The 27,898-nt window shown below is 41.7% G+C and overlaps 1 protein-coding gene across 3 annotated transcripts; it reads right to left on the reverse strand.

The window, feature by feature from the left end:
• Positions 1–513: 513 nt before the first annotated feature.
• Positions 514–27,860, reverse strand: limd1a (LIM domains containing 1a). 3 transcript variants are annotated; one of them, XM_051956376.1, is made up of 8 exons: positions 26,143–27,860; positions 13,638–13,739; positions 8,659–8,726; positions 6,577–6,639; positions 6,091–6,221; positions 5,020–5,071; positions 2,498–2,566; positions 514–1,950 (listed from the first exon to the last, which is right to left on the reverse strand). In XM_051956376.1, exons 1-8 carry the CDS (start codon positions 26,180–26,182, stop codon positions 1,810–1,812), a joined length of 666 nt encoding a protein of 221 aa, XP_051812336.1. In that variant the 5' UTR covers positions 26,183–27,860; the 3' UTR covers positions 514–1,809. The 3 variants fall into 3 exon arrangements, with proteins under 3 accessions (XP_051812336.1, XP_022049917.2, XP_051812337.1); XM_022194225.2 differs by lacking the exon at positions 26,143–27,860 and adding an exon at positions 20,514–22,326; XM_051956377.1 differs by lacking the exon at positions 26,143–27,860 and adding an exon at positions 13,916–13,977.
• Positions 27,861–27,898: the final 38 nt, after the last annotated feature.

Consider the following 27,898-nt stretch of genomic DNA (forward strand, 5'->3'; position numbering starts at 1 on the left):
TAATGTAATATAATAAACTTCAACTACCAACTTTATATATATATTGATATGCATCTGATTTATACTCTAGCATATTATATATATTATTATACATTATGCAGATAGCCAAACATTGCTCATATCCACCCCAAATTTCGGATTTTTAGTGATTTAAAAAAATCTCTGTAAGAAAATGTTTCTTTTGACTTGAAATCACATAAACAAGTCACAAAATATACCGTAAAATTGTAAAGATGATTTGAAACCATTTGTTTTTTTTATATTTTTACTACAGTCAAAATAAAAATGTCAAAAGTTATATTTATCAATGACATCTCTTACATACAATTTAAAAAAAAGCAGAATGTAGAAACACTGGTAATTAAAATTCACAGAAAATTCAGAGTTTAGCCAAGGTGTAAACAGTTTTTGGCTGTTTGTGAATGTATTGTATTATATATAACAGAACAGAATATAGCGGTTCTGCAAATAAATCCTGGATTTTTAAATAAAGACCCAAATCTGAGTCAGAAGTTGGTCTACTGCGATGCATTTATTAAATATTTTCTTTACAACAATCACACAACACATACATTCATATATGTTTGCTCTTCATCTTAACCTACAGTTTGCTATGAAATAAGGACCTCAATGACAAGCAACTTAAGTGTTAAGTTAGTGAACTGAAAACAAGGCAGGAAAAACATCTGGATGGCAAAGGCAGGCGACCAAAAACCCTCTTCACGCTGCATGTCTGCTCAGGGGGTTTGCACCAAAGATAAAATGAAACATAAATGAAAAGCCTACAAATATATATATATATTCTTTTAAAATATACAATGCAAAGGTAACGACATACGTAGATCTACATGCCTAATACCAAAGTCTTCATTGGTGCATAGAAAACTCGCATATCTACCTGTAAGTGCTTAGAACAGATTGCATGTGACAAATACCAACTTTTTGTTTACCACAGAACAGTGCAGCAAAAAGCAGCATTCCTGCTCAAACTTAACAAAGGGGAAAGTAATAAAAGTGTTCGGTATGACTGAACTGGTAAACACACAGAGACACAACAACCTTGATGATAAAAACACTGTTTGACGTTGATTTGAGGTGTTGAGAGTTTATTATTTGATGGGATTTATTGCGCACTGTTTGCATATAGAACATGACGATGCTGGCTCTGTGTGCAGCTCGAGACACAGGTATGTCTGGTAACCTGTTTGAGAATAAAAACTACTCCTGCACACTGGCAACTGATTAAAATGAGAAAAAGTAGAATGATTTGTTATTCTGCAAGGTTTTCCAATAAAACACTTAGTATCTCTGTGAAATATAAAGACACTCCAGCTGTTACTACTGTAGAAGCTGTTGTGCTCCTTCGTGATTATCCTTCCTCTCTGTCTGAAACATTAGGTACCTGTGATTTATGTCACATTCCACACTTGCTTTCACATCATTTGTGTAAATTATCCTGATTAGAACCTAACTTGGTTCACTGAAGGCACACAGCGTCTGAAACGAGCTGACAGAAAGATATCTACACAGCTGACGCAACTGGTATTTACAGAAAAATAACAACATGGCGTCACTTCTGCAAATGCGCCGCTTTGTTGCATTCATAGTAGGGCTTTGGTGTATTGCAATACTTCATTACTGGGTCAATGCCCTGTTATGTTCTGCATAAAGGAGACTTCATTAACATCTCTGTCAGAATACACACATTTGGATGTGATGCGGTCAGTCGGTCAATCCTCTACAACAAGAATTGTTAACATCCACTCCTGCAGTTCCTCCTCACATCCACCAGGCGTCTCCCTCCACCTGTTAATAGGAGGCGGTGGCAGCGGTGACCGAAGCGGGGCAGCCGGGCTGGATGTGCTTCAGGTGGCAGGAGTGGCAGAGGAGGTGTCCGTTGAGAGGGTAACAGCGGTGACCCTCCTCGTCGTTCAGCTCCATCTTACAGTCCTGAACAACACAAAGCAGGAACAAAGATGACACACGCAGCCGCTGAACGGAGGATAATTGGTCTGGCTCTGCATTGACCTCGTTTCTCACCCCTGGAAAATGTGACGGGAATAATTGCTGCTGTGTGGCCTGCAGTTTCTAGAAATCAGTGCTTTTACGAAGACAGAACTCTAAGGTGAAGATGCTCCTTTTTGAACAACTTGAAAGGCAAACAAAAAATCTAAGAGGACACAGCAACGTTTCTCACAGCTCACTGATTTTATTCAGATGAAGTGAAAGAACAAGCAGCTGTCAATCAGACTTTGCCAAAAAAAAAAAAGGAAAAGAAGAAGCACTTGTGTAAAATGTTGAGATAATGATGATGAGGTGTCGCGTACCTGCTTCACTCAGCACTGCATAATTACCAAGACTGTAATTAAGATCGGGGATCTTCTCATTAGAATTTTTTCCTAATGAGCTATTCAGAGGTTCCCCGGCTCAGAGCCACTAAACACATGTTTTCACAGACGCTTGTTTATAAGCCTGTAAGGGCTTTGTTTTTACCCACCTCGCAGTGATAACATTCCACATGGTAGTCTTTGTCCATCGATACAACTCGAATGGTTTCATCAGACCCCTGGAAGAAAATTCACACAGACAAATGAAGCCAATCTCACCACAAGACACTTGGCTGGTCGTGTTCTGCTCAACCTCACAGTCTGACAAAAGATCGATAAAAAGCGTGAGACGGTGGTTAAAGTGAAGAGCTGAATTGTCTGTGCTTTACATGACTCCTCTGCTAACAACCTCTCCTCATCTCTTCCACTGTCAACCCCTGTTGCTAAACTATCAGTGTAGCGTTATGTTTTCTGAATTTGCTGTTGAAAGAACAGAGCTCATAGTCAACTGTAATCTTGGACAGCATGTGCACCCTCTGTGTGAATCATATTCCTCTCTACTGTTTGCCGCCTCAAACAACAGCTCAGAGATATTAGGCCTGGCATTGTTTTGACCTGTTGTCTCGGGGGAAATATGGCTGTATGAACTATCTGCTGTTTGAGCAGTTAAATTCTGTTTTGCTCAGAAGTGTGTTAACACTAGCAGATAAGGTTATATGGAGTGAATGTAGAATAGGGCTGCATGATGGTGGAAAAAACTGACATTGCAATATTTAGTTTATGTATAGTCTGATATAAAATACAAGAATTTTCATCAGATGACTTCAATCATTTTACTTGAAAAAAAAAATATTTCTGTTCATCTACTCCAACTTGGCTACTAATTTTAGGCAATGTGACAGGAACCAGCTCGAAATGATGTTGTGATGTTTGTTTGTTTGTTTTTTACACAAAAAACCCAAACATGCAATGCAGTGAAAATATAGAGGAAGCAGATGCTCATTGTCCACACAGTAGTACTCCTGAACTATGGATGGAACAAAAGACTCAGCTGGACCAGCATGTGAAGAAATCCAGCTCTCAGCTACAGTTTGGGGCCAAAACGCTGGAAAAGTAAACAATGTTCTAACATACTGATATTTAAACCTTATGCTTAGAATGAGTCACTACTGGCTGCACTTGACTCGTGAACTCTTGTGAACTCAGCTTCTCTAAAGCTAAAAACCTATGCTAAGTCAAAACAACATGCCAGTTTAACTTAGCATCTAAAAGTAGGGGTGCTTTCTGATCTTTAGCTTAGCTAATGTTGCTAATGGTATTCCTTCATGTGTTTGTATCAGGGCAGTGATGTTGGATATTGTCATCACTGTGTGTCAGGTGTAGATGTGATATTGTTTGATTAACACAGTGTTGCAGCTGTAGATGTAATGCGCATCCATCAGTGTTTTCATTCTGTCCACTCAGTAGTGGAATCAGCAACACCTTTTAGATGCACTTAAGCAATTTTTTTTCCTGCAAATATTACCTATTTTGACCTCATAACAATCTGCCCCATACATTGCTTGAAGTTACATATGTGGTACACTGTATAAAGCTATTCTATATTTGAGCCCTTATGTCCTCATCACTAAGTATAGCTCTTGAATCTGGGTGAAAATGTCAGTTGCATATTACATACACTACCGTTCAAAAGTTTGGGGTCACTCAGACAATTTCATGTTTTCCATGAAAACTCACACTTTTATTCATGTGCTAACATAACTGCAGAAGGGTTTTCTAATCATCAAATAGCCTTCCAACACCATTAGCTAACACAATGTAGCATTAGCACACAGGAGTGATGTTTACTGGAAATGTTCCTCTGTACCTCTATGGAGATATTCCATTAAAAATCAGACATTTCCAGCTAGAATAGTCATTTACCACATTAACAATGTCTAGACTGTACTTCTGATCCATTTAGTGCTATCTTTATTAAAAAAATAACTACTTTTCTGTGACCCTAAACTTTTGAGCAGTAGTGTACATCTGAAACTTAGCTTTTGCTTGACTACACACAATCCATGCCTTAGTCACAGTAACCCCTGAGTTACACTTGTAGGTCACTTAATATTTCAAATGATCACAGTCATTTGTCAGCTGAAAAAACAAGGTATTAGAGGTTGCACTTGCTACAGACCGTGTGAACCTTAAAACTGACATGGCGTTTACATGGAGCACAGTGAAACCTGGTTGTTCATTTTGCCGTATACACGATGAATACTAGTATCCTGGTGCCTGGTGACTGTGTGCTGTTTACAACTCAAAACGGTAATTTAATCTGACATTCCTGTAACCGTTAGCGTAATATCAAATTAAACTGACTGTTGCAATTGAAAGTTAGGCCTTTGGGCTAATAACAGGCAACATCTTGTGAATTTGGCTTACCAGCGTAATGCCAGCATTGGAGGGTGAGGGAAAAAGGAAATATCAAACATGCTAAAACTTACTTGTTTTCTTTGAATAAAACTCTAGGCCTCAACATTAAATAACAAGAAGGCAAATATTTTCTGAAGATAAAGATCAAATCATCTAAATTCATCTAGACATAAGAGCTATAAACCACAGATCATTGATACGAGGATCTTGTCTAGAATAATATTTCATTATTTCCTAAACATGAAGGTTAAAATGCAGGCTGATACTATCTTACCTCTGAAGGCAGGATGGGTTGGTTACAGGCTGCACATTTAGGTGCCAAGACCCTGGTAGAGTGAGATGAAGGAAAAACATTTTCATAGGCTTGTTTGAATTTCACTGAATTAAGTTAACCAGATTGAATGCAGTTCAGAAATTCACTGAATTCAAATTCACTTTATCCAAAGACTGTAAGAGGTTACAGTTCACATGAGGCGTCCCTCCTTTAAGCTATGAGCCTCTCATATTTCTCTCTGACTAGATTCTTGGATCCTGATTCAGCTCAGGAGGTGCCAGGTTTGCAGATGTGCTGGCTTTCCCTCACACAAGTGGTTCCTCAAATCCAGGAACGAGTAGAAAAATACAAAGCAAACTGAATTCATTATTTCCACACACATGGCTGGCACCTGGATGTCTGAGGAAAAACAAAGGCTCCTCTCAGTGTGGATGGGCATGACTGTGGCTTAAAGTCAAACACATACTGTATACACAATAAGGTTTGTCTGATTTAATCAGCGTAGAGAACATGTGGGGGCTGCCAGCAACAGATGATCCACGTGCTCCGTTGTTCTGTACATGCGGTGCCAGCAGAGTGAAGAACGGCTGAAGCTGCAGAGCTGCTGCTGAGGTTGTACAGGTGCTACTGTTGACAGTTCTAATTATCAACAGGCACAAAATCAATTTTCCTCACAAAGCCTTGATTTTTAACAGAGATGACATAGAACCGTTAGTTATCCTAACACAGTGTTACTGTCAGATTTGGACAGGAGTCATGGCTGCACGCCAGTCTTCACACCTCTGACTGGACTGTGATCTTTGCTCCCTCCCCCTTCGTTTCCTTTCATGCCAGACTAAACTTCTCATGTGTCTGCCACACGTGGCAGAGAGAAACTCAGTCCACCCCTGCAGGCCTTCTCAACCTGATCCAGCAGTAGCAGGGGAAAGCTAAGAGGCTGCGCTGTGATTTAACTTGGAATATGAAGCCCAGACAATTCTTTCCGATGTCCTGCGTAACTAATTTACCAAAGATAAAACCAGGTCATGCACTTGTGTTCCTTTAAATGACTGTGTAACAAGTGACACTCACCTGTGGTAGTCCTTGACACAGTAGATCTTATTTTCAGTGTCCACAGTGAAGGGTACTCCATCAAGGCTCTCATTACAGATGACACAGCGGAAGCAGCCGGGGTGGTACGACTTCCCCAGGGCCTGCAGGATCTATAGAGGCGAGGATATGAGGAGGCACAATAAAAAAAAAAAAACTGAGACATCGCCTTCAATTTGTCTGCGGGATGGAGAACATATGTAGACTCGTGAAGAGAAATCCTTCGCTCCTGACTTGCAATGACATCATGTGCGTCTGCCTTTTTTTTGTTTTTACCCACGAGTCTGTTTTTGTGTGTGTGGGAGAGAGAGCGACGCAGAGCCAACACTTCCTCCTGAGTCTTTATCCAGATGTGCACACAGAAAGCTCATTTAGGGTGAAGTAACTAAGTTTCTGCTGAGATCACCTGGCTCCGACCCACACATGCAAACACAGCAAATGATGGGAAAGCAAACAGGAGACACTTACCATGTCCATAATCAGATGTCCACATGCGTTGCACTTGTCAGCAGACTGCTGGAAACCAGAATACTACAACAGAGACAAGATGACAGTGATGTCATTGGAATTTGGTTCTTTAATGGATGACTGAAATCTCTGACTTTCATTATTTGAGCACTCAGCAACTCCACAAAGTCTCTAATACACAATCCAACATTTAATGTGCGGTTGAGCATATATAGCTGAACTGAAACTGCTCAAAAAACGCTCCCCAGTCCCCTTTCTAAGGACAACAACAACAACAGTTTGTGCTTTAGGTGTGTCATTTGCCATAAAAGACAGTAAACACATTTTTTAGAAAGTCATTTTAAGACCATATGGTGCGGTTCCTGACACTCGGGTTTAACTACATAAACCCCAAAACCCAAGGGTGGTTTTGAAAGGCATGCCATCTTTACAAAGTCCACCAAAGTAACACCATTTATTGGAAACAGAAACTGTAAAATCAGAGAGGATCATAAGATTTTCAATTTTGTGGCAGTCCTTGAACAACTCATTTATGATGTGCTATTCTGTCAGAAAACATAATGAACTCTAAGCTTAAAATTCTAATCTTTCATTAAAATCTTTCTGGGATGACCCTTTATTCTGCATGTCTTATTTACCAATGTACCAAACCGTTTGCACCACATTTTTGTAAAGAACTAAAAATTCAGGTCTGAATTGCGATCAGCAGTCACATGACCAAAATTCAGGGACTTCTCAGTTGAACTGCAGGCTGTGTTTACACAGATCAGATAGGAGACAAATTAAAAACTGAAGATGAAAATTACCTTTAAGTATTTAGAAACAAATGTTCCCAATAATGATAACACTTCTTGTGTGCTTGGAAAAATGATGGATGAGGTGATTTTGTGTTTTTTTTTTATTTTTGCAAAATAAAAACATCTAATAAATGAATCTATCACTTTTTCTTTTTGCTTCTGATCTATAGCATTATAACTCTGCAATAAAGTTAGTTCTCACTACTTCTCGCCATTGCTGTGTTGCTTCTATAGAGGTGAAGGACTTTTTTAATACAGTGAAAAATGAGCCGACACTGAAAATGTGACAGGAGTAAATAAAAACCCATAAACTTCTTGGGGTTCACAGGGTTAAATATACATTCATAAGCTCATGGATTAAGCCTAGTCCCATACTAAATAGTTTTTTAATGCAGATTGTCATTGAGTTTTTCTTTTTAGTCTAGGACAAGGCTTAATCCACGTCTGGGAAGCTGCCTGATACAGTATATGAATCCATATTATTTGTTGTTATGTATGAGCAATGCCAGCGAGGAGAGGCCACACCACCAGGCCTGGCAGAGGAGCACACGTAATTAACAGTACATGCAGGGAGCAGAGCCAGGGCAAATTTAATTCAGTATAAATTTTGATTTTAATTGAGCAGCTAAGAGCTTTTGGTGGAAGGGCAATTAGATGAGGTTTTATACAGACGGGGCTCCTGGGGTAAACACGCACAGAGCTACTGAGAAAGTGTGAATGCAAGAATGAGTTGGGGGAACTACTTTTCCACTGAAAACACAACATGAACACTGGCTGTAAAATGAAGGCGGGAAATTAATTGCATACTTTACCTGAGGGTTTCAATTGCGTTTAATATAAATCCTTGCATGATTATGGATACTGAAAGCTCTCCATTTTTGCAAAATGCTCAAGACCTGAGTGCCTTATACCCTGTAAACAGAGCAAAGCAGTTTCTCCAGTTCCTGACCTCCTTCCAGCCTCACCAAAAGGAGAAAACTGACATGAATTGACTGAATTAGATACGAGAAACTGGGTCACAAGGTCAAAGTCTCTGTATTTAAGTTGAAGGTTGACAGTGCATATCCTGCTTATAGGCTGGTGTAAGCATTAGATTGAGTCTACACATGTCTGACAGCAGCTTTTCTTACTCGTTACATTCATCTCTGTATGTGAGATTAACAAGGGGTTAACACTTTTCCTTTAAACTGCCATTGGTGAGGCATTGCATTTTCCCCATAAAGCTTACAGGACCACATACCCCAGTTGCGGCATACTGAATATTGATTGAATATTGACCACTCACCAGGAAGTCCTCTTCACAGAAAACCTTCCCTCCGACATAGTAGAAAGCCTTCCCTCTCAGCCTTCGACCTGCACAACAGAAAAGCCTATTTTTATCATTTCACTTTTTACACCTGAGGGTCTCAAAACCTCTTTGTCAGAGAGAATAAAATCAGTCTTTTTCTATTACTGAAATATGATTAAATAGGAGAGATAGCAGATTAAAGCAGACTCGAAAAGGTGAGTCAGTGACAGAATGTTGAAATGTCATAGTGGAAAATCTCGCATGAGCCATGAGCTTGATCTCAGAAAATAGTTTCAGCACTAATGCATGAAGACCGTAGTGATTAATTACAGCCATTCGAAGGTAATGGGCCCTCTTGCAATATTCATTATATCCTGCTGAATCCCAAGCAGATAAATCAAATGAGCAGATCTATGGTGTGCTGGTGACTTAATATAATATTCCTGGGACACAGAGCAGCCTGCGATAGGACAGTGAACACATCTGGATCGAACACATGTGGAGGAAATGCTGATTAAACCCAATTGCTAGGCAGGTGCAACAGATTAAACACTGCTCTATTGGATTTCAGAGCAACAACAGGCCAAGGCCAACAGCGACCTGCTATTCTTCTTCTTTCCTAGTGTCTGTGCTCATGCTGGGTTTGCTTCCTCTCTGTCTGGATCTGGCCTCTTATAGCAACACACACACACCAAACCTTTTTTGCTCACTTCTCATAACTATTCTTGCCCAGGTCCCACAGGAAGAGGGAACATTCCTCACATTTTCTAAGTGGGGAGGTGAGGGAGGGGACAGCAGGGGAGAGGAGGGGTTAACCTTAGTCAACAGCCGCCCTCTTTATCTCCCGGGCGCTATCTCATGCTCTTTTTACTTGATTATTTGTACCCAGACCACTTTTTACGGTGTTACACAGCAAGACGGAGATCATATATCATATAACATCCCCTACATATAGATTACCCTACCCATAGATCAATGCATTCAATCTACAAAGAGAGTAAATTGGCTCATTTAGTTTGTTAAGGGAAAAGAAGAGCTCAGCACGACATGCAGTACTGTCTTTTCTCTACTAAGTCACTACATGTAACTCACCAGACAAATTGGAAGTCATAATTGCAGGGTCAGAGAAAGCAAGAAACTCAGCCGTTTTACAGCAGCGAGTGTGAATTATATGTAGAAGAAGAGCAAAAGATGAGAAAACCCTGTGATTCCACTTTTTCAATCAAATGCACATAAAACTGTCGGAATCACTTATTTACAAGGTTGTTGCTAGAGGTACGGACCCGTGACCGTAGCCTGTGGACTACGGATACGGCACTTTCCATTTGCCAATCAGATACGCGAGATCTGGTCACGTGACTCCTGGTAGACGCTCGCGGTACAGACCCGTAGCATCGGTACTACAGGTACGGACCCTAAACCTAACCCTAACCCTAACCTTTGCTTACCTTTCAACAGTTTGCAATAGTTAGCAGCTTCTTGACTCGCGAGACTCGCGTACGGGTCCGTATCTGTCTGGCAAATGGAAAGTGCCGTATCCGTAGTTCACAGGTTACAGGTACGGGTCTGTATCTGTAGACACTACCTATTTACAATTGCATTATCTTACTTTAATAAAATAATAACAGTAATGCAGCAACCAAGGTCTGGCCAAGGTTCACACAGAGCCACCTTAAGAGACAAGTCATTCTGATCAGGCCAAGGTGTGGAACTGGCCTTGGGTAATTACTGACAGCCAGCTTCACGTCCCTAAAGGAAGAGGGGGGACGGATGAAGGGGATGAAAGTGGGCTATTCCCCTACTTCACATTCTTGTCTTTTTTCCAGTAAGTCAGAGAGGGAAGGCTTCGAGCTTTGCAGAAAGATAAGAGCTTAATTAAAGTCAGGAGTCAGGAGTGACGGGTTGAAAAGCACCAGAAAGAACCACGACTATTGCACTTTCATAAAAATGTAAAATACCTGAGGGACAGAACCAAACACAAGTCCATTTTCTAATTAAACCATTCTATGAATTCCCTCATGTAATCCCATTCAGAAAATAAGCAACTCACAATGACCCTGCAGTGACTGCCTAATCGAGCCTATGTTCTTTCCTGTGAGTGAATTACTCAAGTGAGACATCTCAGCAAAAGACCTCTTTTACTCCAAATTCAAATTTGTAGATTTCTTCCTCTGATATTCTGTCTCATCGAAAGTAATTTCCGACGTGTGTTTAACCGACAACGAAAAGGTTTTCTGCATTTTCAGGAATTCTTCCTGGGATTGTCTGACTGAGAACAGCACCTGGGATGTTTGGTCAAGGCCTTGAAAATCTACCCACCAGATGTTGACATACCAGCGGATTCAACACCAATCAGATCGCTTCTTGTACTCTCCAAAGCCTGCAGACTGACTGGGATGAGGGGCTCGTATTAGGAAAGCAGAATCTGTGCATCAATGTTCCTGCTTGCACTGCTGCTGTGTCGCTATCTTGGTGGAATAAATTTACACGAAACACAAGCAAACAGCAAAAAGCTAATGCACTTAACCAGATGGCACATGGTGATAAGTCATTCCTACCTGCATTTCATTTATAATCTAAATATAGAGGAAAAATATGCTTTCTTTTTACAGTCTCACAGATTATCTCAGTTATCTCAATCAGGCCTAATCTCTAACTAGACCTGAGCTGTACCTTTAAATGTCAGTAAACAGTAACTGATTAACCTAGAGCCGAATGCCAGACATGCAGCCTGAGCTCTCCCAGCCATTAGGAATGTTCTCCTGCCTCTCAGTCACCTTGGGGGGGAGCGGTGGACTGGAGGTCCACAGAGGAAGTTTACAGTCATAAAGACTTGTTATGTAACTCAACAAGTGCAACAGTTGCCGTGACACAGATTTTGCAGGCAAATGAGAAGCAGCATTTACTGTAAAGCACTTGTGCTGTTTACTGTGTGGGTACATGCATATGTATGGCGCCTGGATCAGTGTGCCCCTGCATGCCGGCTGCATGTGGTGGGTGGCGTTCTCACATTGAATGGTCTCCCTGTCCCACACTGCGCTCCCGTCTCATTGCGCCCAGCTGACATAACAGCACCTACTGTCCTCCTGGAGCCTCAACCTACTGGGGGCCCCCCTGTGCCTGCATTCCTCCCCAGATGAGATGCTTTTCCCTGGGGCCACTCAAAGCGAACACAACCCTAATGCCCTCAACATGGAGCAAGCTATGAGAGGTATGCGGCGAGTAAACTCTCTCCCTCCACTTCAGACATCAGCTTCATTCTGAGCCACAATATGTTTCTCTCTTACACATGCACAGGATGGAGGGTAAAGGAAAACAAAGATGTTAATCACAAGTTTGAGCATGCAACCGGCAAGGTCAAAGGTGGTGCAGAATAATGAGCCTTAGGGGGGGTCAGCACGGTGACACAAATACTCCACATACCCACGATCTGATAATTGGGACAGAGAATTTAATTGGTTTGAGCGGAGAGGCAGGGAAGTGTACAGTCGCCCAGGCATGAAGCTACAGGTCAGTCATACATTGAACAGTTCAGGGCCAGGTCATGATCCTCAACTGATGTCTGGCGTCACTTAATTGGTCGGGTAAACTGTATCAACACATGTATATGATGTTTGTCTCATTGTTGATTTCTTTCTTATTTAGACTGTAAGCTTTCCTCTAAACGCAAGTTTATCTTTCATCTGCAGCATCAGAAACATTTTTCGGACACTTCCTGGGGTTTTCTGCCACAGGCTTCGTCTACCACTACACCTAAAAAATGTGTAATTTTACAGAATTCTTCCTTTTAATTTTACAGATCTGTCTGCATTTTTGAACGACACAAAAACATTAATAAAATTTTTTTTAAAAGATTGGAAATGTACACATCTAATGTAAAATAAGATTAAAATCTATTTTAAAACTGTAAAAAATACATTTGCAAAGTTATCATAATGTGACAAATAGAATTTTTTAATAGTTTAAACTGTTAAATTCAAATTTATACGATGAATATATTCCTAAAATTGTACAAAATTAGTAATTTTACACAGATTTTGAATGATTGTTTTGATCAATATATAATATTAATAAGCATCAATAATACGTCAAAATAAAAATTTAATCATATGTATCATTTAATCAATCTACTCCCTTTCTGTCACTAAAGTTGCTCCCCTGCTTAGCTCTGGCAAACATATTATTGCTACTTAACATACAAGTCATCACTAGCAGTGGACCAGCGTGGGAATCTTGCCACAGAAAGTACATTAAACCTCCAGTACACTGTGAAATTAAGAGTTATAAGGTTTAATCAGCATTCTGTGAACTCATCTGGCAAGGGTTTAGATGTAATAAATGTTCATTTTTTTATGTAACTCCCACACTCTAGCTTTAAACTAATTCTGTTATAAAAGTTAAAACTGTATCTGCCTCAGGTAATTAAAACAGAAAGAATAATAAATACTGTCTTTGAAGTGGATGTAAAAGTATTTTTAAATAAATGAGCCCTGCAGCGCAACAGTTTAAAGTGATACAAGCCACTCTTGCTTCCTTACAAGTCTAACAAAATAAACATCTTACATAAGCGTGTTTGTGGTATCATTGTTCAGTGATTTTCAGTCTCAAGATCTGCACAAAATTCAAATCCACTCTAAATAAATAAATAATGGCTTAAAACTTACTGTATTGACAGATGGGTGAAATAGGAAGGCATAAAGTGCCGCTGTGTGTGTCTTTGTGTGGGCTGGAGGAGTGACTGGCACACCCAGAAACCAAACACCGGCAGTACAGGACAGTAATCCCTAAATAATTGTGTTTTGCTTGGGGCAATGAATGACCAGAAGAAGGTACCACTTTCATTCAAGAGTACAGGGGTTTTTGGCAGCCTATTAGTCTGCAGGTGACATGAGCTTTACGCTGGTGGATAAAAAGAGCAAAAACGGGAGAAAAAGTCTTTTAATGAAGGCCCACTGTGTGTCTGTGTGTGCACTTACTACAAGCACTACAGGTGAAGCAGCTGTCATGGTAGAGGCTTCCCATAGCCTGGCAGGCCTGGCTGGCTCCATACACGGCCTTGTTACACTTGACACAGGCTCCTGGAACACAACACGGCATGTCAGCAAATCAGAAAAGTTCACATGAAGACACACATGTAGCTAATCCATCATTCTTAGAGAACAGTTTAACACAATACATGGAAACACACCATATCAACACACATGAAGATAATTTTAAATACAAATAAAACAAGTTCAATTTAATACCCACACACCCGGTTACACTGTTGGAGACAGGGAAATAAATAACCTCACAAAAGTTCAGGAAGCTGGTTTAGCAAGCTGTGTCAGTGAAAGGGGAAATATATCCCTATTTGCTTATTTGACTTGGCTCGCAGACTGGGAGTTCTGTTAATATAGAAGTAGAATAAAAATCAAAGTGTTCCTGCTCTCACAACTCACACAGTTAGGGTGGCTTGATATCAGGACACTGGAGTGTTCTTAATATTAATCCACCCACTCGTCCAAACCAAACTAGATCTGAACAAATGGCCAGAGGAAAAAAAAAATGTCAAGAAAATAAAAACTGACAAAAAAACACACATGAAAGCAACAGTTTCTCTCTCCTGTGGGTTGGGTGAAGAAGACATTGCAAAAAGCTTATCACATGAGAGCGTGCCAGGATAATTATATAATCTGTCCTTTGACTTTGAACAGCTCCAGAGTAACACAAGGTTTCCATGTGATCAATATGTAACTATTTTCTATCTGAAGCTGCTCAGGGTGCAATACTTTCCAGACCTGATGTGAAAATAGTAGCTTTCATCATCCCACTTCCCTGCCATTCTCCATTTATTCCTGTGTGCTACATGACAGGAAGTGATATGACAACTGATGTATGGATTGCCCATCCCTGCTGACCCTAATGGGTAGTCAGCTAGCTGCTAAATCAATCAGATACGGTATGATATGACCAAACAATCATGAAAACAGAAAGGGTGACGCCCCTGATGGAGGATGAAAGCGAGACCTCGAGTTTCAGTGTCATGCTCATGTGTGTGCATGGCCATGAGGTTATTTGTGTGTAGGTTTTTATAGCAAAAGAACCCTCTGGAGACTGAGAAATATAGCTCAGCAGAAGAGAGCGGCCCGACCCAGCCCAGCACAGGCCAGCCCTGCTTCTCCTCTGACAAAGAAACTTCTGTTTCCACTGTATCCAACACACATCACATGGCTGCCTCCTCCAAAAACACACAGTTACATTTAATAACCTCCTTCAAATGTTCTCCTCACAGACTTGCAGTAATATAATATACAATTGGGCTATATATAATTCAACTAAGCCTAATGCCTAATGCCACCACAGAGGACACATCATCAGGGGCCCCCAACGGCTGGAAAGAAGATTTAGAGATAATAGAGGGATATTATTAGACAGCAAAAGAATGTTGCAGTTATGTAAGCTACTTTGTTTACATGAAACACAATCAAGTATCATGCCCCCAAACTACTGAAATGGATCAGTGAGGGTCCTTCAAATCACCTTTTCTCGATGCTTTTCCAAACAATGTGGGTCAGACAACAAATAGTACACAAACTGTATAGTACATTCAACTTTGTAGGACTTTTTGACAATGTGAGAAGGACTTCTTGCTTTTCCTTTTTTTTCCAACTTTGATTTTCATCCACCACAAGAAAAAATGCAATAAAAGTCCATTCTCACTTTATTTTTCCTGTTTTAGGACTGAAAAATCACATATTTCCGTAGCAATCTCCTCGCCGGGTGGGCCACTACAAATTTGCTTTTGGCTACAGTCCCATATTCCAAAACAGTGCAATTATTCAGGGGGACTGACTGGCTTGGAGCCTGGGGGGGAGGGTAAAGCAAAACAACCTCACCCCTCCTATCCCTCTTCTCACCTTTCCCAGCTGACAAAACTCTCAGTAGGAAGGCTGCTTGCTGGCCAGTATGCCACCGACAGACAGCTAAACTTTGTCTCACACTGGCAGCAGCTTCTGTTATCGCTTCTACAAACACCCTACTAGATGATAGAACCTCTGTGCTTGCACTAGGGAAAATTTGTCTCTAGCCACTGTGGCTAAAGTGCTAGAATTTTGTTTAGCCACATTTAGCCACACTTTTTCAGTATCTGTACTGTAGCGTGCGAATTTTGAAAAAAATGAGTCATTTCCTGCCTTCTGGTGCATTTTGAGGCCAAAAATTATGTTCAATATTGCTTCAGTTTATTTCAACATTTTAATTAAAAAAAGTACATCTGATATTTTTATAAAAAAATTCAGTATCTTTCTATTTAAAATGATCTTTCAACTCTTCGATCACCCTCTCCTTGTCCTCCTTGTTGTACGCCTTCCCGGGGTTAGTCCGAATCCTTTTTCTGATTGGCTGAGACGAGACACGTGACAGTGTGCATCCATTAATGATCGGAAGCATTCGGGTCGTTCCGGTTATACTCGGTAGCACTCTTCAGTAAAGGAGACACGGTTTGTTATTTTCTTTGATTATAGCTCAGCAAATTACGAAAAAGTTGCAAGTTAACCCTTTTTTCACATTTATTAGGCAAAATTAGCTTCGCCACCGTGGCTAAACATGCTAAAAATGGCTTCGCCATCCTGAGGAAGGCCTTCGCCTATGGTGAAGTGGCGAATGGCTAGCGCAAGCACAGGAACCTGCACTTTGAAAGTCACACAAATATGCAGATCATCTTCTAATCCAGGTAACATTTAACTGATGTGAACTGTGTCAACTACTCGCGCTGATTTCTAACCATTCTAGTCATTTATCACACGATCTCAACTGTTTATCAATCATTTTTTGATCCATGTTGACCAATTATCCATGTCCTAGTGCTGTTACACCAGCTACTCCCAGTAGTATGTCTTGTTCAGCCCTAAAAATTAAGACACTGTGGAAAACAGTGCTTCCATTAGCATTGGATGGCTTCTAATTTCCTGAAGCAGATAAGACATCCTGGTTGTTGGACCCGATCATATTTCTAACAGTGTCACTCCCCACCGCAGACCACTAATAATCAACACAAAGCAGTCAGCTAGAAACGTGGGAGTTGTTTTTGTTCGACATCTCAACCTCTAAAAGCACTTTAGGACTTTTTTGCCCCAATCTTGTCATCTATAAATCAGAAAAAATTCTAAAGTCAAACCAATCCTGCACAAAAACAGTAGAACAGCTCATCTGCGTAAGTATTTTCCCCCACCTGGGCTACAACTTAAATGATTCAGCAGCTGTCTGTTTACAGTTTCAGAACACAACAGCAAAGACTGCTTAAAAATACTCAACAAAGGAACTCATTACTGAAGAAATGGCTGAATTACACTTGCACACCAATTGCTACAGAATGCAGTTTGCAGATCAGAGTCTATGTGTATAAAAGTTCCAGTGTCCAGACTTAAAACAAAGTGGGTATCATGCCGTTACTGTTTTCACCCCAACATCCTGGTACAAGCTCCCCATCTTGCCAGAACAACTGCCAGTAAATCCGTTTAAAAAAAATTGGCATTTGTATTATACTTCATAATGTATTTCAGTTTGTTTTATTGTCTTTACTAAACTTTTATTGTCCTGTGTCAAACTTTTATTGTTGCTCTTTTATATAAAGCACCTTGTAACTCCACTTTTGCAAGGTGCCATAGAAGTAAAGTTTATCAGTAACATTATGTTTCCTTATTCTTTATTTCACCTGCTCAACATTTAATTTTAGGGAAGTATTTCCACAGTTTGTGTTACTTTAGGGCAGTAAATTCACACATGTATCCATTCCATTAGGTTAATTATATTAAGCGGCTCATTTGTTAACTATTTTTTATGTAATCTCTATGGGACATGGCTTTAGGATGAGCAAAGTGACTCAGGTTAAGGTGTGTGCTGTACAGTCTGCCAATTATAGCTTGAAGCGTCTGACAGTAGTGCTTGCAGCGTTACAACTTTGCCAATTAGACCAAGGCGTTCACATTTTTCAAAAGGATCATTTCAAAGCACTACGCAATCAAAGAGAACACATCCAGCACATGATGTACCTCAAAAAGCAGCAAAAATATGGACGCCTTGCATTCTCCTTCATGGAAACATACTGCAGGCTGTGTCACTTATGGCATATTTTTTCAGCTTATGCCAGCAAACACAGACAGACGCCACACCCAGGATTTACGCAGCATATTAAAATGTGTCAATGCCCGCAGGCCATATGTTTATAGACAAAAAAGACGGAGACATGAGCATGAAAGGATCTGGCATTCACATAAAATTCACATAAAAATAAATAAATAAATCGGCCTCCAAAAACCCGCCAGAGCAGGAGCCAAGAAGCCCTGGGAAGAGTTAAGACGGAGCTTTCCACTCAACGGCCAGATGGGATAAATTAATCCTCCATCTTAACACAACACTAAACGCTCCACTGAATGTGTGTGTGTGTGTGTGTGTGTGTGTGTGTGTGTGTGTGTGTGTGTGTGTGTGTGTGTGTGTGTGTGTGTGTGTGTGTGTGTGGTGTGTGTGTGAGAAAGTCAGAGGAAGAGAGCAAGCAGAGCTCTGGGATGTCCCACCACTTCTCCCCTCTTGAATGAGCTTGTCTATAAATCTCGCATCCTCTCAGGCTCTTGCGGCCAAGGACAAAGAAACATCCACAAACTTGTCCCTAAATCTCTCCATTTGTCTACTTATCCATTCAGTTGCACCACAGGCACCCCTGAACTCGTCTCGGACACCCCTCCCCTTTGTAGCTTAAGACCTCATTTCTAAAATTCCTCGCTCTCTTCCTTCAGACATTCCCCAGTGTTCCCCTGGTGCAGCCATTTGGCATTGAACTCGTTTTCCCAGAACCTACCGATGCAGTTATGCCCATCAGCGCAATGTAAAAATAGGAAATTTGTCGAACCCAGCCCTGTGTACAAACACTGGTAAATACTACTTTATCACTGGCAGGAGAACAGGCTTATTGCACACAAAGATGCGTCTTTCAAAAACGTCAGAATACGCAAAGACGACATCTACAAAGTACAAAAATCACATATATCTTTCTTTAGGTCTTTCCTGAAGGACTTTTCTGAAGACACTAAAGTGTAGGAAACTAGCCTACACAAGTTTTTCTTCGTGACATGACTCAGAGGATGAGCCACGGTCTGTGGGAAAGTCCTTATAGGAACTATGTGTGGGCTAATGGGAATGTGTGTGGATGAATAAAAGTCTTACACTGCATGACTTTAAAATCTGCACCTCTGCTGACTGCACACTATGCTCTCCCACACATCCGTAACATCCGTGTTGCAAGGCTATTTATGAGCGTTATCGTGACAGTGACGTATGCCGGAGCATCTTCCCTTACACACCAGTAGACGCGCACCAGGGGGCTGAGGAAGGCTGTGAATGGCAACCATGACATTCCAGCAGGACATTCCTCCAGCGAGGAGGCAAGGGTTGCCGAATGTGTGTGTCTACTGGGTGCTTTGTGGCTTCCAACAAGATGTCACTCATCTCATGCTCCTTCCCTTCTTGAAGCGGGGCATTCTGTCTTCATGAATGGCCTGGCTTCGAAGACCTGGTGAACACGTGAGCACCAGTTTCTCTGCAGCAAACACCACAGCTTACAGCATGTCTATGCATCTGTGACAACAGCCTGCCAGCTGATCTCAAAGCCAAACATCTGGTTTTCAGAGTTGCGCTAATTTCCTGATAGCGCTCCTACAGTCCAGATAGAGCAGCAAGTTCTACAAGCACAGATATGAGGAATAGAAACCACATTATTGTGCTGATGGTGGACATTCTTCTCCACCGCTGCCCACCTCCTCTGGCTCATACAACACAGCTGTTTGCTACGCCCCCAAACTCCAACTCCAGCAGCTACAGGTGGTGTTATTCATTAGCATCTTCAGTGAGTGCCTGTGTTCATCACATGCACAAGCATACATGCTCACAAAAAGAGTGAAGGGAAATGTGCAAGCACAGGTCTGTGGTAATGACATCATGTGGAAATAGTGAGAGCCAGTCAGTCAAACGGAGTCAACACAGGGAGGCACATTTGCACAATCACAAACTTAATGTCACACAGAATGACGGAAGTGATGCAGCTCTGACTAATAAGTGGAGTTACAAATGTTGCCTCAATCAATTCTAGGTGGAGTTTCTGATTCTGGAGTAAGCTTGTTGATATTAAGACAGCTGACATAATTAGTTCATTTGCTAGATTTACCAGCCACCTCACCCCCTGGCCTTTGCACAATCACGGACATGCACAGTGCTGTGTTGTCAGTCTACGCATCTTTGCTTGTTTCCCATCCACAAAGCCATGACTGTGTGTGAACGGCAGACTTTTTCTTTCAGCACAAACAGAACGGAGACCTAACAGACAGTGAGGAGATGAATTTGACAGAAAGCCAGTTGGATTACAATCACATAATCCCTTAAATCTCTAAGGGGCGATAAGAGGGCAACATTCTACTTTCTTGCCTGTGGCCACCTTTCACCACCGCAAGGTTTGTTGAGAGAAGACAATGAATGATTAAAAATAGACAGCAAATTAGAAAAATATTCTGTCTGCATTCTGCAAAGGCAAATAAGAGAGGCCTGCTTAATAAGTTCAACTATGTTAAGACTACGGATGCCATCAATGACCTACCACAGCTGGGATGCACTGTTTAAGCCACACAAAAGAAAACACACAAAACATGTGTGTCTGTGTGTGAGGGAAACCCAGAAGAAAGATGACAAAGGGTGACCGTGGGTGCATGTGTAAATATGATATCAAAACCAAGAGGAGTTATGTTCTGAACTGTCAGTGGGTGGTTCTGTCATTCAGCTGGCTTCAAAGCAGTTGTCTAACTGATGCTGGTAATCTGAATTCTTACCAAAGTAGTCAGCCTTTGGTTGGGCATCCATCTCTTTTTCCAGCCGCTTAGTGAGGGCTTCTAATTTTATTTCGGCTGCTGAAGGCCCCTGTTCAGGGGGCTGCGTGAGAAGAGGCTGAGAGGCTAGTTGGACAGGCTTAGGGGAGGATAGCACTTCAGCTTCACCACTGGCAGGTATTTGGCTCTGACCTTGACCCTGGCTGATGCTTTTGAAGGCACTGGCAGGGTTCAAGGCAATGGATGCCACCTGGGCTTTGGGTTGAGGTGTTTCTGAAGATGCAGGTGGGACAGAGGAAGATGCCACAGGACCATTAAGGCTGGCAGAGGGTTTGGGAGGCGGAGGTGCCACGTAATGGGCTGCAGGCAGGGTGGAGGGCTGCTGCACATGGAAGTCGGCTCCTCCTGTGAAGGCACTCAGAGGCAGGGCCGGGATCAGGTCTGGTTTCGGTGAGCCAGAGGGTTCTGCTGTCCATCCTCTGGCTGGCCCTGCAGAGGAGGGTGGACTCAGGTTAACAGGAGAAGGGGCAGCCCGATTCTGCTGGGATGGAAGACTGTTGACGGTGGAGGGTGGTTGTGGGCGCTGGGGCTGCTGCTGAGGTGCACCGCTGCTCCCTGACCCAGATGGGGAACTCTGGCTGGATGGGGCCCAAGCAGCCGGCTGGCTCACCGGGTGACGAGCATGTGTGGGCGCGCAGTGAGACGCAGGGCTGGGCGGAGAAGGGGTGTTGTGCTGGTATGACTGTGGCTCTGAGCGCTCCTTGTTATCGTAATTGTTTCCGTAGCCGTATGCCCTGCTGGCTGGGAGTTCAGGCTGGAGACCCGTGTGGTGCTTCTGCCCGTCAAACTGTGCGTACTGGCTCCCGGCCGCGGTGCTCGGCACTGGGCCAGAGAGTATCGGGGGCTTCGCCGCGGCTTCACCCGCCTGCCTGTAACTGTTGATAGGCGGTCTGTCTTTGGTGTAGTGTGTGCTGTTGTGACCCCCATTCATTTTAATGGCCTGGTTGTTTTTTGCCATCTCCTCTTGCTGTTTCTGCAAGTGTATTTTAGTCATTTTGGACGCAAAAACTCTTCTAGTCTCCTCAAAGTCAGGGTTATTTCCCGCATCCCTCCTCGTTCGAAATAAACCATCTCTGGAAGCTTCATACATATTTAAATCCTCGATAAACTTACTCGCTTCAAGTCCTAAATCCTCATATTTATCCATTTTGAATGTTTAGCTTCAGTAAGGTTAGGAGTAATTATATTTGGGAGCTAGCTAAAACACAAATGCCTGTTAAAAAGAAAAAAGAAAAAAACGCTTCCAGAGTGAATTAACTTAACACAGTCCAGGAGCAGAAAGCGGTGGTCCAGAAGAAGCTGAATTAAACTTTTCTCACTTGTTTCCAACCTCTTTTTTCTCTTTTAATCCTCTGAGGCGAAAAAGAAAAAGTTTTAATAAACTCCGCGTCCTCCACCGGCTAAACTCCGTCCGTCAGTACAGCTCCGCTCTGCCCCGAAGAAGCCGCCGTCTGCCTGGTTATAAATATGAGCAGATTCCCAGAGCCGATACCCCGGACGACCCCACAAACTGCCCCCTCCTCCTGCTTTACAGTCCCAGCGAGAAACCTTCATTCAAAACTTTGCCCTCCACGCGTCCGATCGAGGTGCAAAAGTACTTTAAAGTGTCTAAAAATGGCTAACTTTGTCGTTAATGTCGCAACGCTTAACACATGAAAAAGTAGTGCCCGCGGAGCAGACCGTGGGAGAACCGTTGGTACGTGGCCGCCGGTTGGGACCGAAAACAGGGAACAGTTTGTTTTTAAAGGCGCAGTACTCGAGTCAAGTACAATTCAGATCAGCGCTGCCTTCCTTCATTGAGCACAACGTTACACAGAAGTTAGCTGAAATATTTCCTGTGTAAAAATAGCTCAACCTGTGGGCACATATTCATCCGCTCATTCTATTCTGAGGCTGCTCAACCGCCTTTGTCATCTTTAAAAATAACAGCTAGTTGACTCAGTGACTTCACTTTGACACTGAAAATCTGCATCCCCCCCCCCACACCCCATAAAATGAACTGATAATTGAAGTCCTACCTCCAGCTACCTTTACTTTAACTTTTCCAGTACTTTAACAGGCATAGGCATGGGTTTAACTTTGGGGGAACACATTCATTATGATTCTGGTCATTTTCATGCACTAATTTGTTCCCTTTTGAATCTGTTTGTGGTGAAATATGACTTTATTTATGTTCTTCAAGCACCAGGTGACAATTAAAAATATACTTGAATATAATGCAGGAAATCTCCCAGAAATTCTGTGTGATTTTCAAATATTCAATACAATATAGCAACTTTTATCATTTACAGCCCACAACAGCAATACCACTTACAAGTCAAATCAGTTAAAACTGTCTCACCTTCTGCTCGTAGTATTACTTCTAAACTGAACAGAAAGGGATTACAGTATTAACTGTTCACAATTCTTTTCTAAAATACAAGGAACTCAGTGCAACAAACAGCAGCACGTCTTTCATTACTGAGATAAAAAACCTTTTACTTCTTAATACTTCATCTGTCCAGCTTTATCTCTGATGACAGATTCAGTCCTCTTTGGCAATGAGAATACCACGTTTGCACACTTTTCTAGACTATTTTTCCAGCTGTCCTTTGCTTAAGAGGTTATTTTAGCTCTACCTTACTGATTAAAATATGTTTCTAAGTTGTTCTATTGGATTTAAGTCAGGTGAAATACTAAGCCAGGTCATCGTTTTCACTTTTTCCTACTTCAGAAACTCTTGTGTGGTTTTGGCAGCATGTTTTGGAAAGGTGTAGTGGAATATTCTTCTTCGGCAGAGATTCTGCAAACTAGGAGTCATCTTATCGGCAAGTATTTTAGTAATTCCACCGGCAATCATAGTGCTGTCTATAAACTTCATCCACATATGCACTCATGTAGCTCCATATCATCACAGTCCCCCCTCTGTGCTTCACTGTCAGGAATATGCATTCACTGTGGTGGTCTAAGCTGCAGGACCCCATCTGAGCCAAATAAATTCATCTTATCTGGTCAAAGAATGTGCTCCTAACATTCATAAGTCTTCCGCTCTTTAAACTTGCATTTTTGTACCAAGACCAAGCAAGGTTTTGTTTTTTTTAAAACTTTTTTGGATGCCATCCATAGAGGATGATGTTATACAATGTCTGTCTCACTGTCTGAGCTGTCATAAAAACTTTAATTTCCTCTGATAACCACTGTGCCAAGACTTGCCTGTCTGTTTTTTAGAGGTTGACTGTACACGTAAAATGCTCTCTGTGGGGTTATTTTAGGAGGATGACCATTGCAGTTCTGATTAGTGGCACCATGGATCACTCTGTACCTCCTAATTACTGCTGTACACGTGTTTCCACTGATTTTTATTTGGTCGCTGATCTTCCTATGTCCTTTTCCATCAATTCTTTTATATGTGGAGCCATGATGTAAACATGCAGATTGGGTATAAACCCAAAACTGAGTGAGTTCTTTCAGCTCATATTCTAAACTTTCACAGTCAAAACAGACAAAACACTTCCTCCCTGTCACCGGCGCTGTTAAGTTTTTGCTTCTTTCATGATTTTATGAAATTGCATGAGTTCTAAATTTTGTATGGGACATAACACCTTTTTCTATACTGAAATCCACGCCTATGCTCACATTGTTTGCTACCTAACAAGTAATTTCCACACACAAGCAAAACTTGTCTTTTAATGTCGATTTCACTGTTTGCCTTCACTCAAGCAGGGTGCGGGATCTAAATAATTCTTCTATCACAGCTTAGTTACATAAAAGAGGAGGGGAAATTAAGTAGGTGGAGGATAGGTAATTATTTTTGACAGGATTGGGTTGTAGAAGCTTGAAATCACTTACAGTTTTATGATAATATGAGAGAAGCTTTTTGAATAAAATGTAATGGTTGCACAGTGACACAACAGTTTAAAGTTGCCCAATATGCCATAAACTGCCTATGCAGTGAATGAATCCATAAAACTGTTCTGTAACTACCGTATGGGTGTGTTTCCATGTGGTTTTGGGGAGTGTTTGCAGTGACCTGGCCCCTCTGTTTTTGGTTGAATGACATCACACATTCCTTCCCATGAAAAAACACACTCGCACACATGCATGTACACACAATGTGACCCATCTGCACTGCATCCTGACCCCAGCTGGAATATTCGAGTCAGAGTTAGAGTACAGTAGGACAAAGTCATAATGTGCACTGAGTCTCCCAACAGACACATTGGAACACATTTTATTTGTCCGGTGGAGCCCGAGTGTGCAGATAGTGTCTGACAGCCCTGGTTGTTGTGAAAAAATAAGGAGTCGGCCAGGATGTCGACGGGGGCCTCTGGGCGTAATTAAAACAGATGTTTTATAGGGCTCAATCATCTGCATGTCTGAGGAAACTGTCACCATAATGCAAGCTTGCATTTTAAGCTGTAGGATTAGCATGTTTTTCTGAAACATATTCACTATAAAAAGCTGGGGTTATTATTGGAGCGAAAGCCTCAGAGAAGTTGATTACATGCAAACAGACGTTATTCACACAGAAGGTTATCAAATAAGTACGTCACTGTTTCAGTGAATGGTGGAGGAGCTACAGTGTTGTGATATACTGATATTTACTGAAGCATACAAGCCATTTATGATGCATGTGGCAAGACCAAATACCCCAAATAGTGACAAAATAGGGAGAGTAAAATGTTAAACTGTCTGAAAAATTGTTTAGTGTTATCGTCAGCATTAACATTCATGTAATTTGCTTTTCGTTTGTGAAATATCTCCTAAAGTGAGGATAATTCAAACAAGTGGTGACAATAACTCTGGAAAACCTGAGCTCATTTGGCTTCACCAGTTATATTAACTGTCTCATTAGTACCTTGTTAAATGAGGAAAAAACAGAATACTAATTAGAACTTTTCTTTCTTTCCCAATCCTCAAATTACTCACACATTTATTGTCATTTCAGAGCTTACATGGGGGATTTTTTTACATAAGAGTGATACTTTCAGGTTAGTCACTGCACTACATACAACCCCTTATATTCTTAGAGTGATGATTGGGGACCAGTTTAAGGCAGTAACATTTGCATAAAAGCATATGCAACCACAAAATTGAGTTCAATCAGAGCAGCAATTTCTGGCTTTTACTTTGTAAAGTTTTTACTTTGAAGCATCTGCAGAAATGACTAAGATAAAGTGTGTGGAAACAGTTTGGATGGATGAATGGAAACAGATGGAATTAATAGATTTGTTTGAAAACTTGCAATTAAGCACTGGTGGATAAGAAGAGAGGATGAGCAAATGATAAATGGCCAATACCAATGTGACACTTTGGTGCAACTTTCTGCAGTGTTTGCATGCAATTAAATATATATACAGTACATTGTATGCAGTGCACAGCCTGGGATTTATCCAACATAGTAAATAAATAATTTCACAAAAGGCCAGCATGACTAATGGAGTGCTACCATGGAGAGGTACAGGAAATAAATGAACAACTTTTTAGCGAATTTGCACACATACCAAGAGTTTATCCTCAGCACAATTAAAGGACTAGCGAAAATCTCTTACAATGAGCTCACACAAAAAACATCCACGGATGAACAAATTACCAGGCTTGAGGTCAGCCTCCAGGATAATGAGCTGCAGCATTACTGCATCCCCCTGTGAGAATACACAGTCCAGTCCAGGGGCTCCACTGGTGCAGTGGAGGGTGACTGGGACAGCGCTGTTGGCCGCTCCACCCTATCCTCCACCAGCAAAGTTTGTTAAGAGGAAGGAGAGCGATTCTTTTCATCAACTCACGGAAGACAATTTGCGCTGCACATCTCTTGTGTAAGACTGTGGCATAGAGAGAAAGTGAGTCACAGTGGACTAATGTTGCCTATTCAGTGATCCCAGTCGTCATGGAAACTGCAGAGCTGATGAAAAATGTGTTAAGCGACGCCACAAAATTAATTGTTAGAGGAAACACACCAGTACAGTTCAGAGCTCCATGTACACTGAGAAATATCAGACTTATCTATTTTTTTCAAACTTCAGTCTGGGAAGCATTTCCTGGCATCTCTGACCCTTCTAAACTGCTCCTTTTAACAACAGGGCAACTTCTCTGCCCGTCGTTCAAGCCAGTTCAAGTTCAGATATATTTATGAGCTGCTGTTGCTAGAGAGAAAAGTGAAAGGAAGGTGCGAAAAGAGCTGCAGCAATAAGACACAAAAAAAGAGGAAAAGATCAGGGGTTTAAAAAAACGGCCTGCCATGGGTTTTACAGTTATTTCACACAGCCAGTCTGAAGTGTGAAGGAAAATATGGCAGATACAAAGATGAGGTAACAGAAGATAAAATGCCTCTGCAGGTTTGTCTCACTTTCTGTTTTGTGCCGTGACAGCATCTGGTTGAGATACAATTCGCAGAATCTGAGACAATGCAGAGAATAACTAGCAGAGTTTTGGCTCTTTGCTCCCCTCCTCTTATTCCTGGTGTCCCTTCCTGTTATTCTGTCTCTCCTGTGAGCCTTTTCCTGTCACCTGATGGTCAGAGATAAAGCACAGAAATATTGAAAGTAGGTTAGGGGGATCAGTAAGGAAGGCTCTGTTTCTTTATTTAACTAGCAACAAATCCTGTTACTGGCATAATGAGACACAGTCACGAGCACGTCTTTTGACAGCAGCTGACCTTGCAAAAAAAAAAATCATATGAATTGCACTTTTCACAGTTCAAATTCCTTTATTCCCATTCACACACTTTACTGATACAGTTACCAAAAGCCTCAGCTAAACCAAAGTCACGTGCACCTCGAACTGTGAAAAACAAATGCTTGTATGTATCAAATAACTGCTTACTCACCCAAGCTTTAAAGATAGGCCAGTGGGTGGATGCAGATACATTTCATTGCCTCTGGCCTGTGCCAGGACGGGGCTAATAGCTGAGTCATGTTGGCCCGATGTCGAGACACAGAGCTGATGAATAGGCACAGCTGGAAGCGAGGCACAAGAACAGCAAGGGACAATCATGATGTGGCGGCGAGGTGAAAAATCCCCGACCACATGAGGCTGCTCGGTTACCTCCAACAGACCTTCTGATGGTGATCACAGAGCACAGCGGCGCATCCAGAAGTCACACGGCAGTCCATGTACGGTACTCAGACGAGATCTATGGCCTAAAAGCAGCACCAGAGGTGGACACAAACACTGATAAGCTAAATCAGGAATATGTGACTTGGCTGAGACGACGTACAGGGAGACATATGACAGACGAAGAGGTGTGAAGTTGTGGTTATGAGGGTAACGCTGAAAGTGACATTAAGGGGAAAGGGGAGAAGGTGAATGATGACTGGAATCTAAAGTGGTGTTTGGGCTCGTGTGTGATT

This window comes from Acanthochromis polyacanthus, chromosome 12 (assembly GCF_021347895.1).
Source record: "Acanthochromis polyacanthus isolate Apoly-LR-REF ecotype Palm Island chromosome 12, KAUST_Apoly_ChrSc, whole genome shotgun sequence".
NCBI lineage: Eukaryota > Metazoa > Chordata > Actinopteri > Pomacentridae > Acanthochromis > Acanthochromis polyacanthus.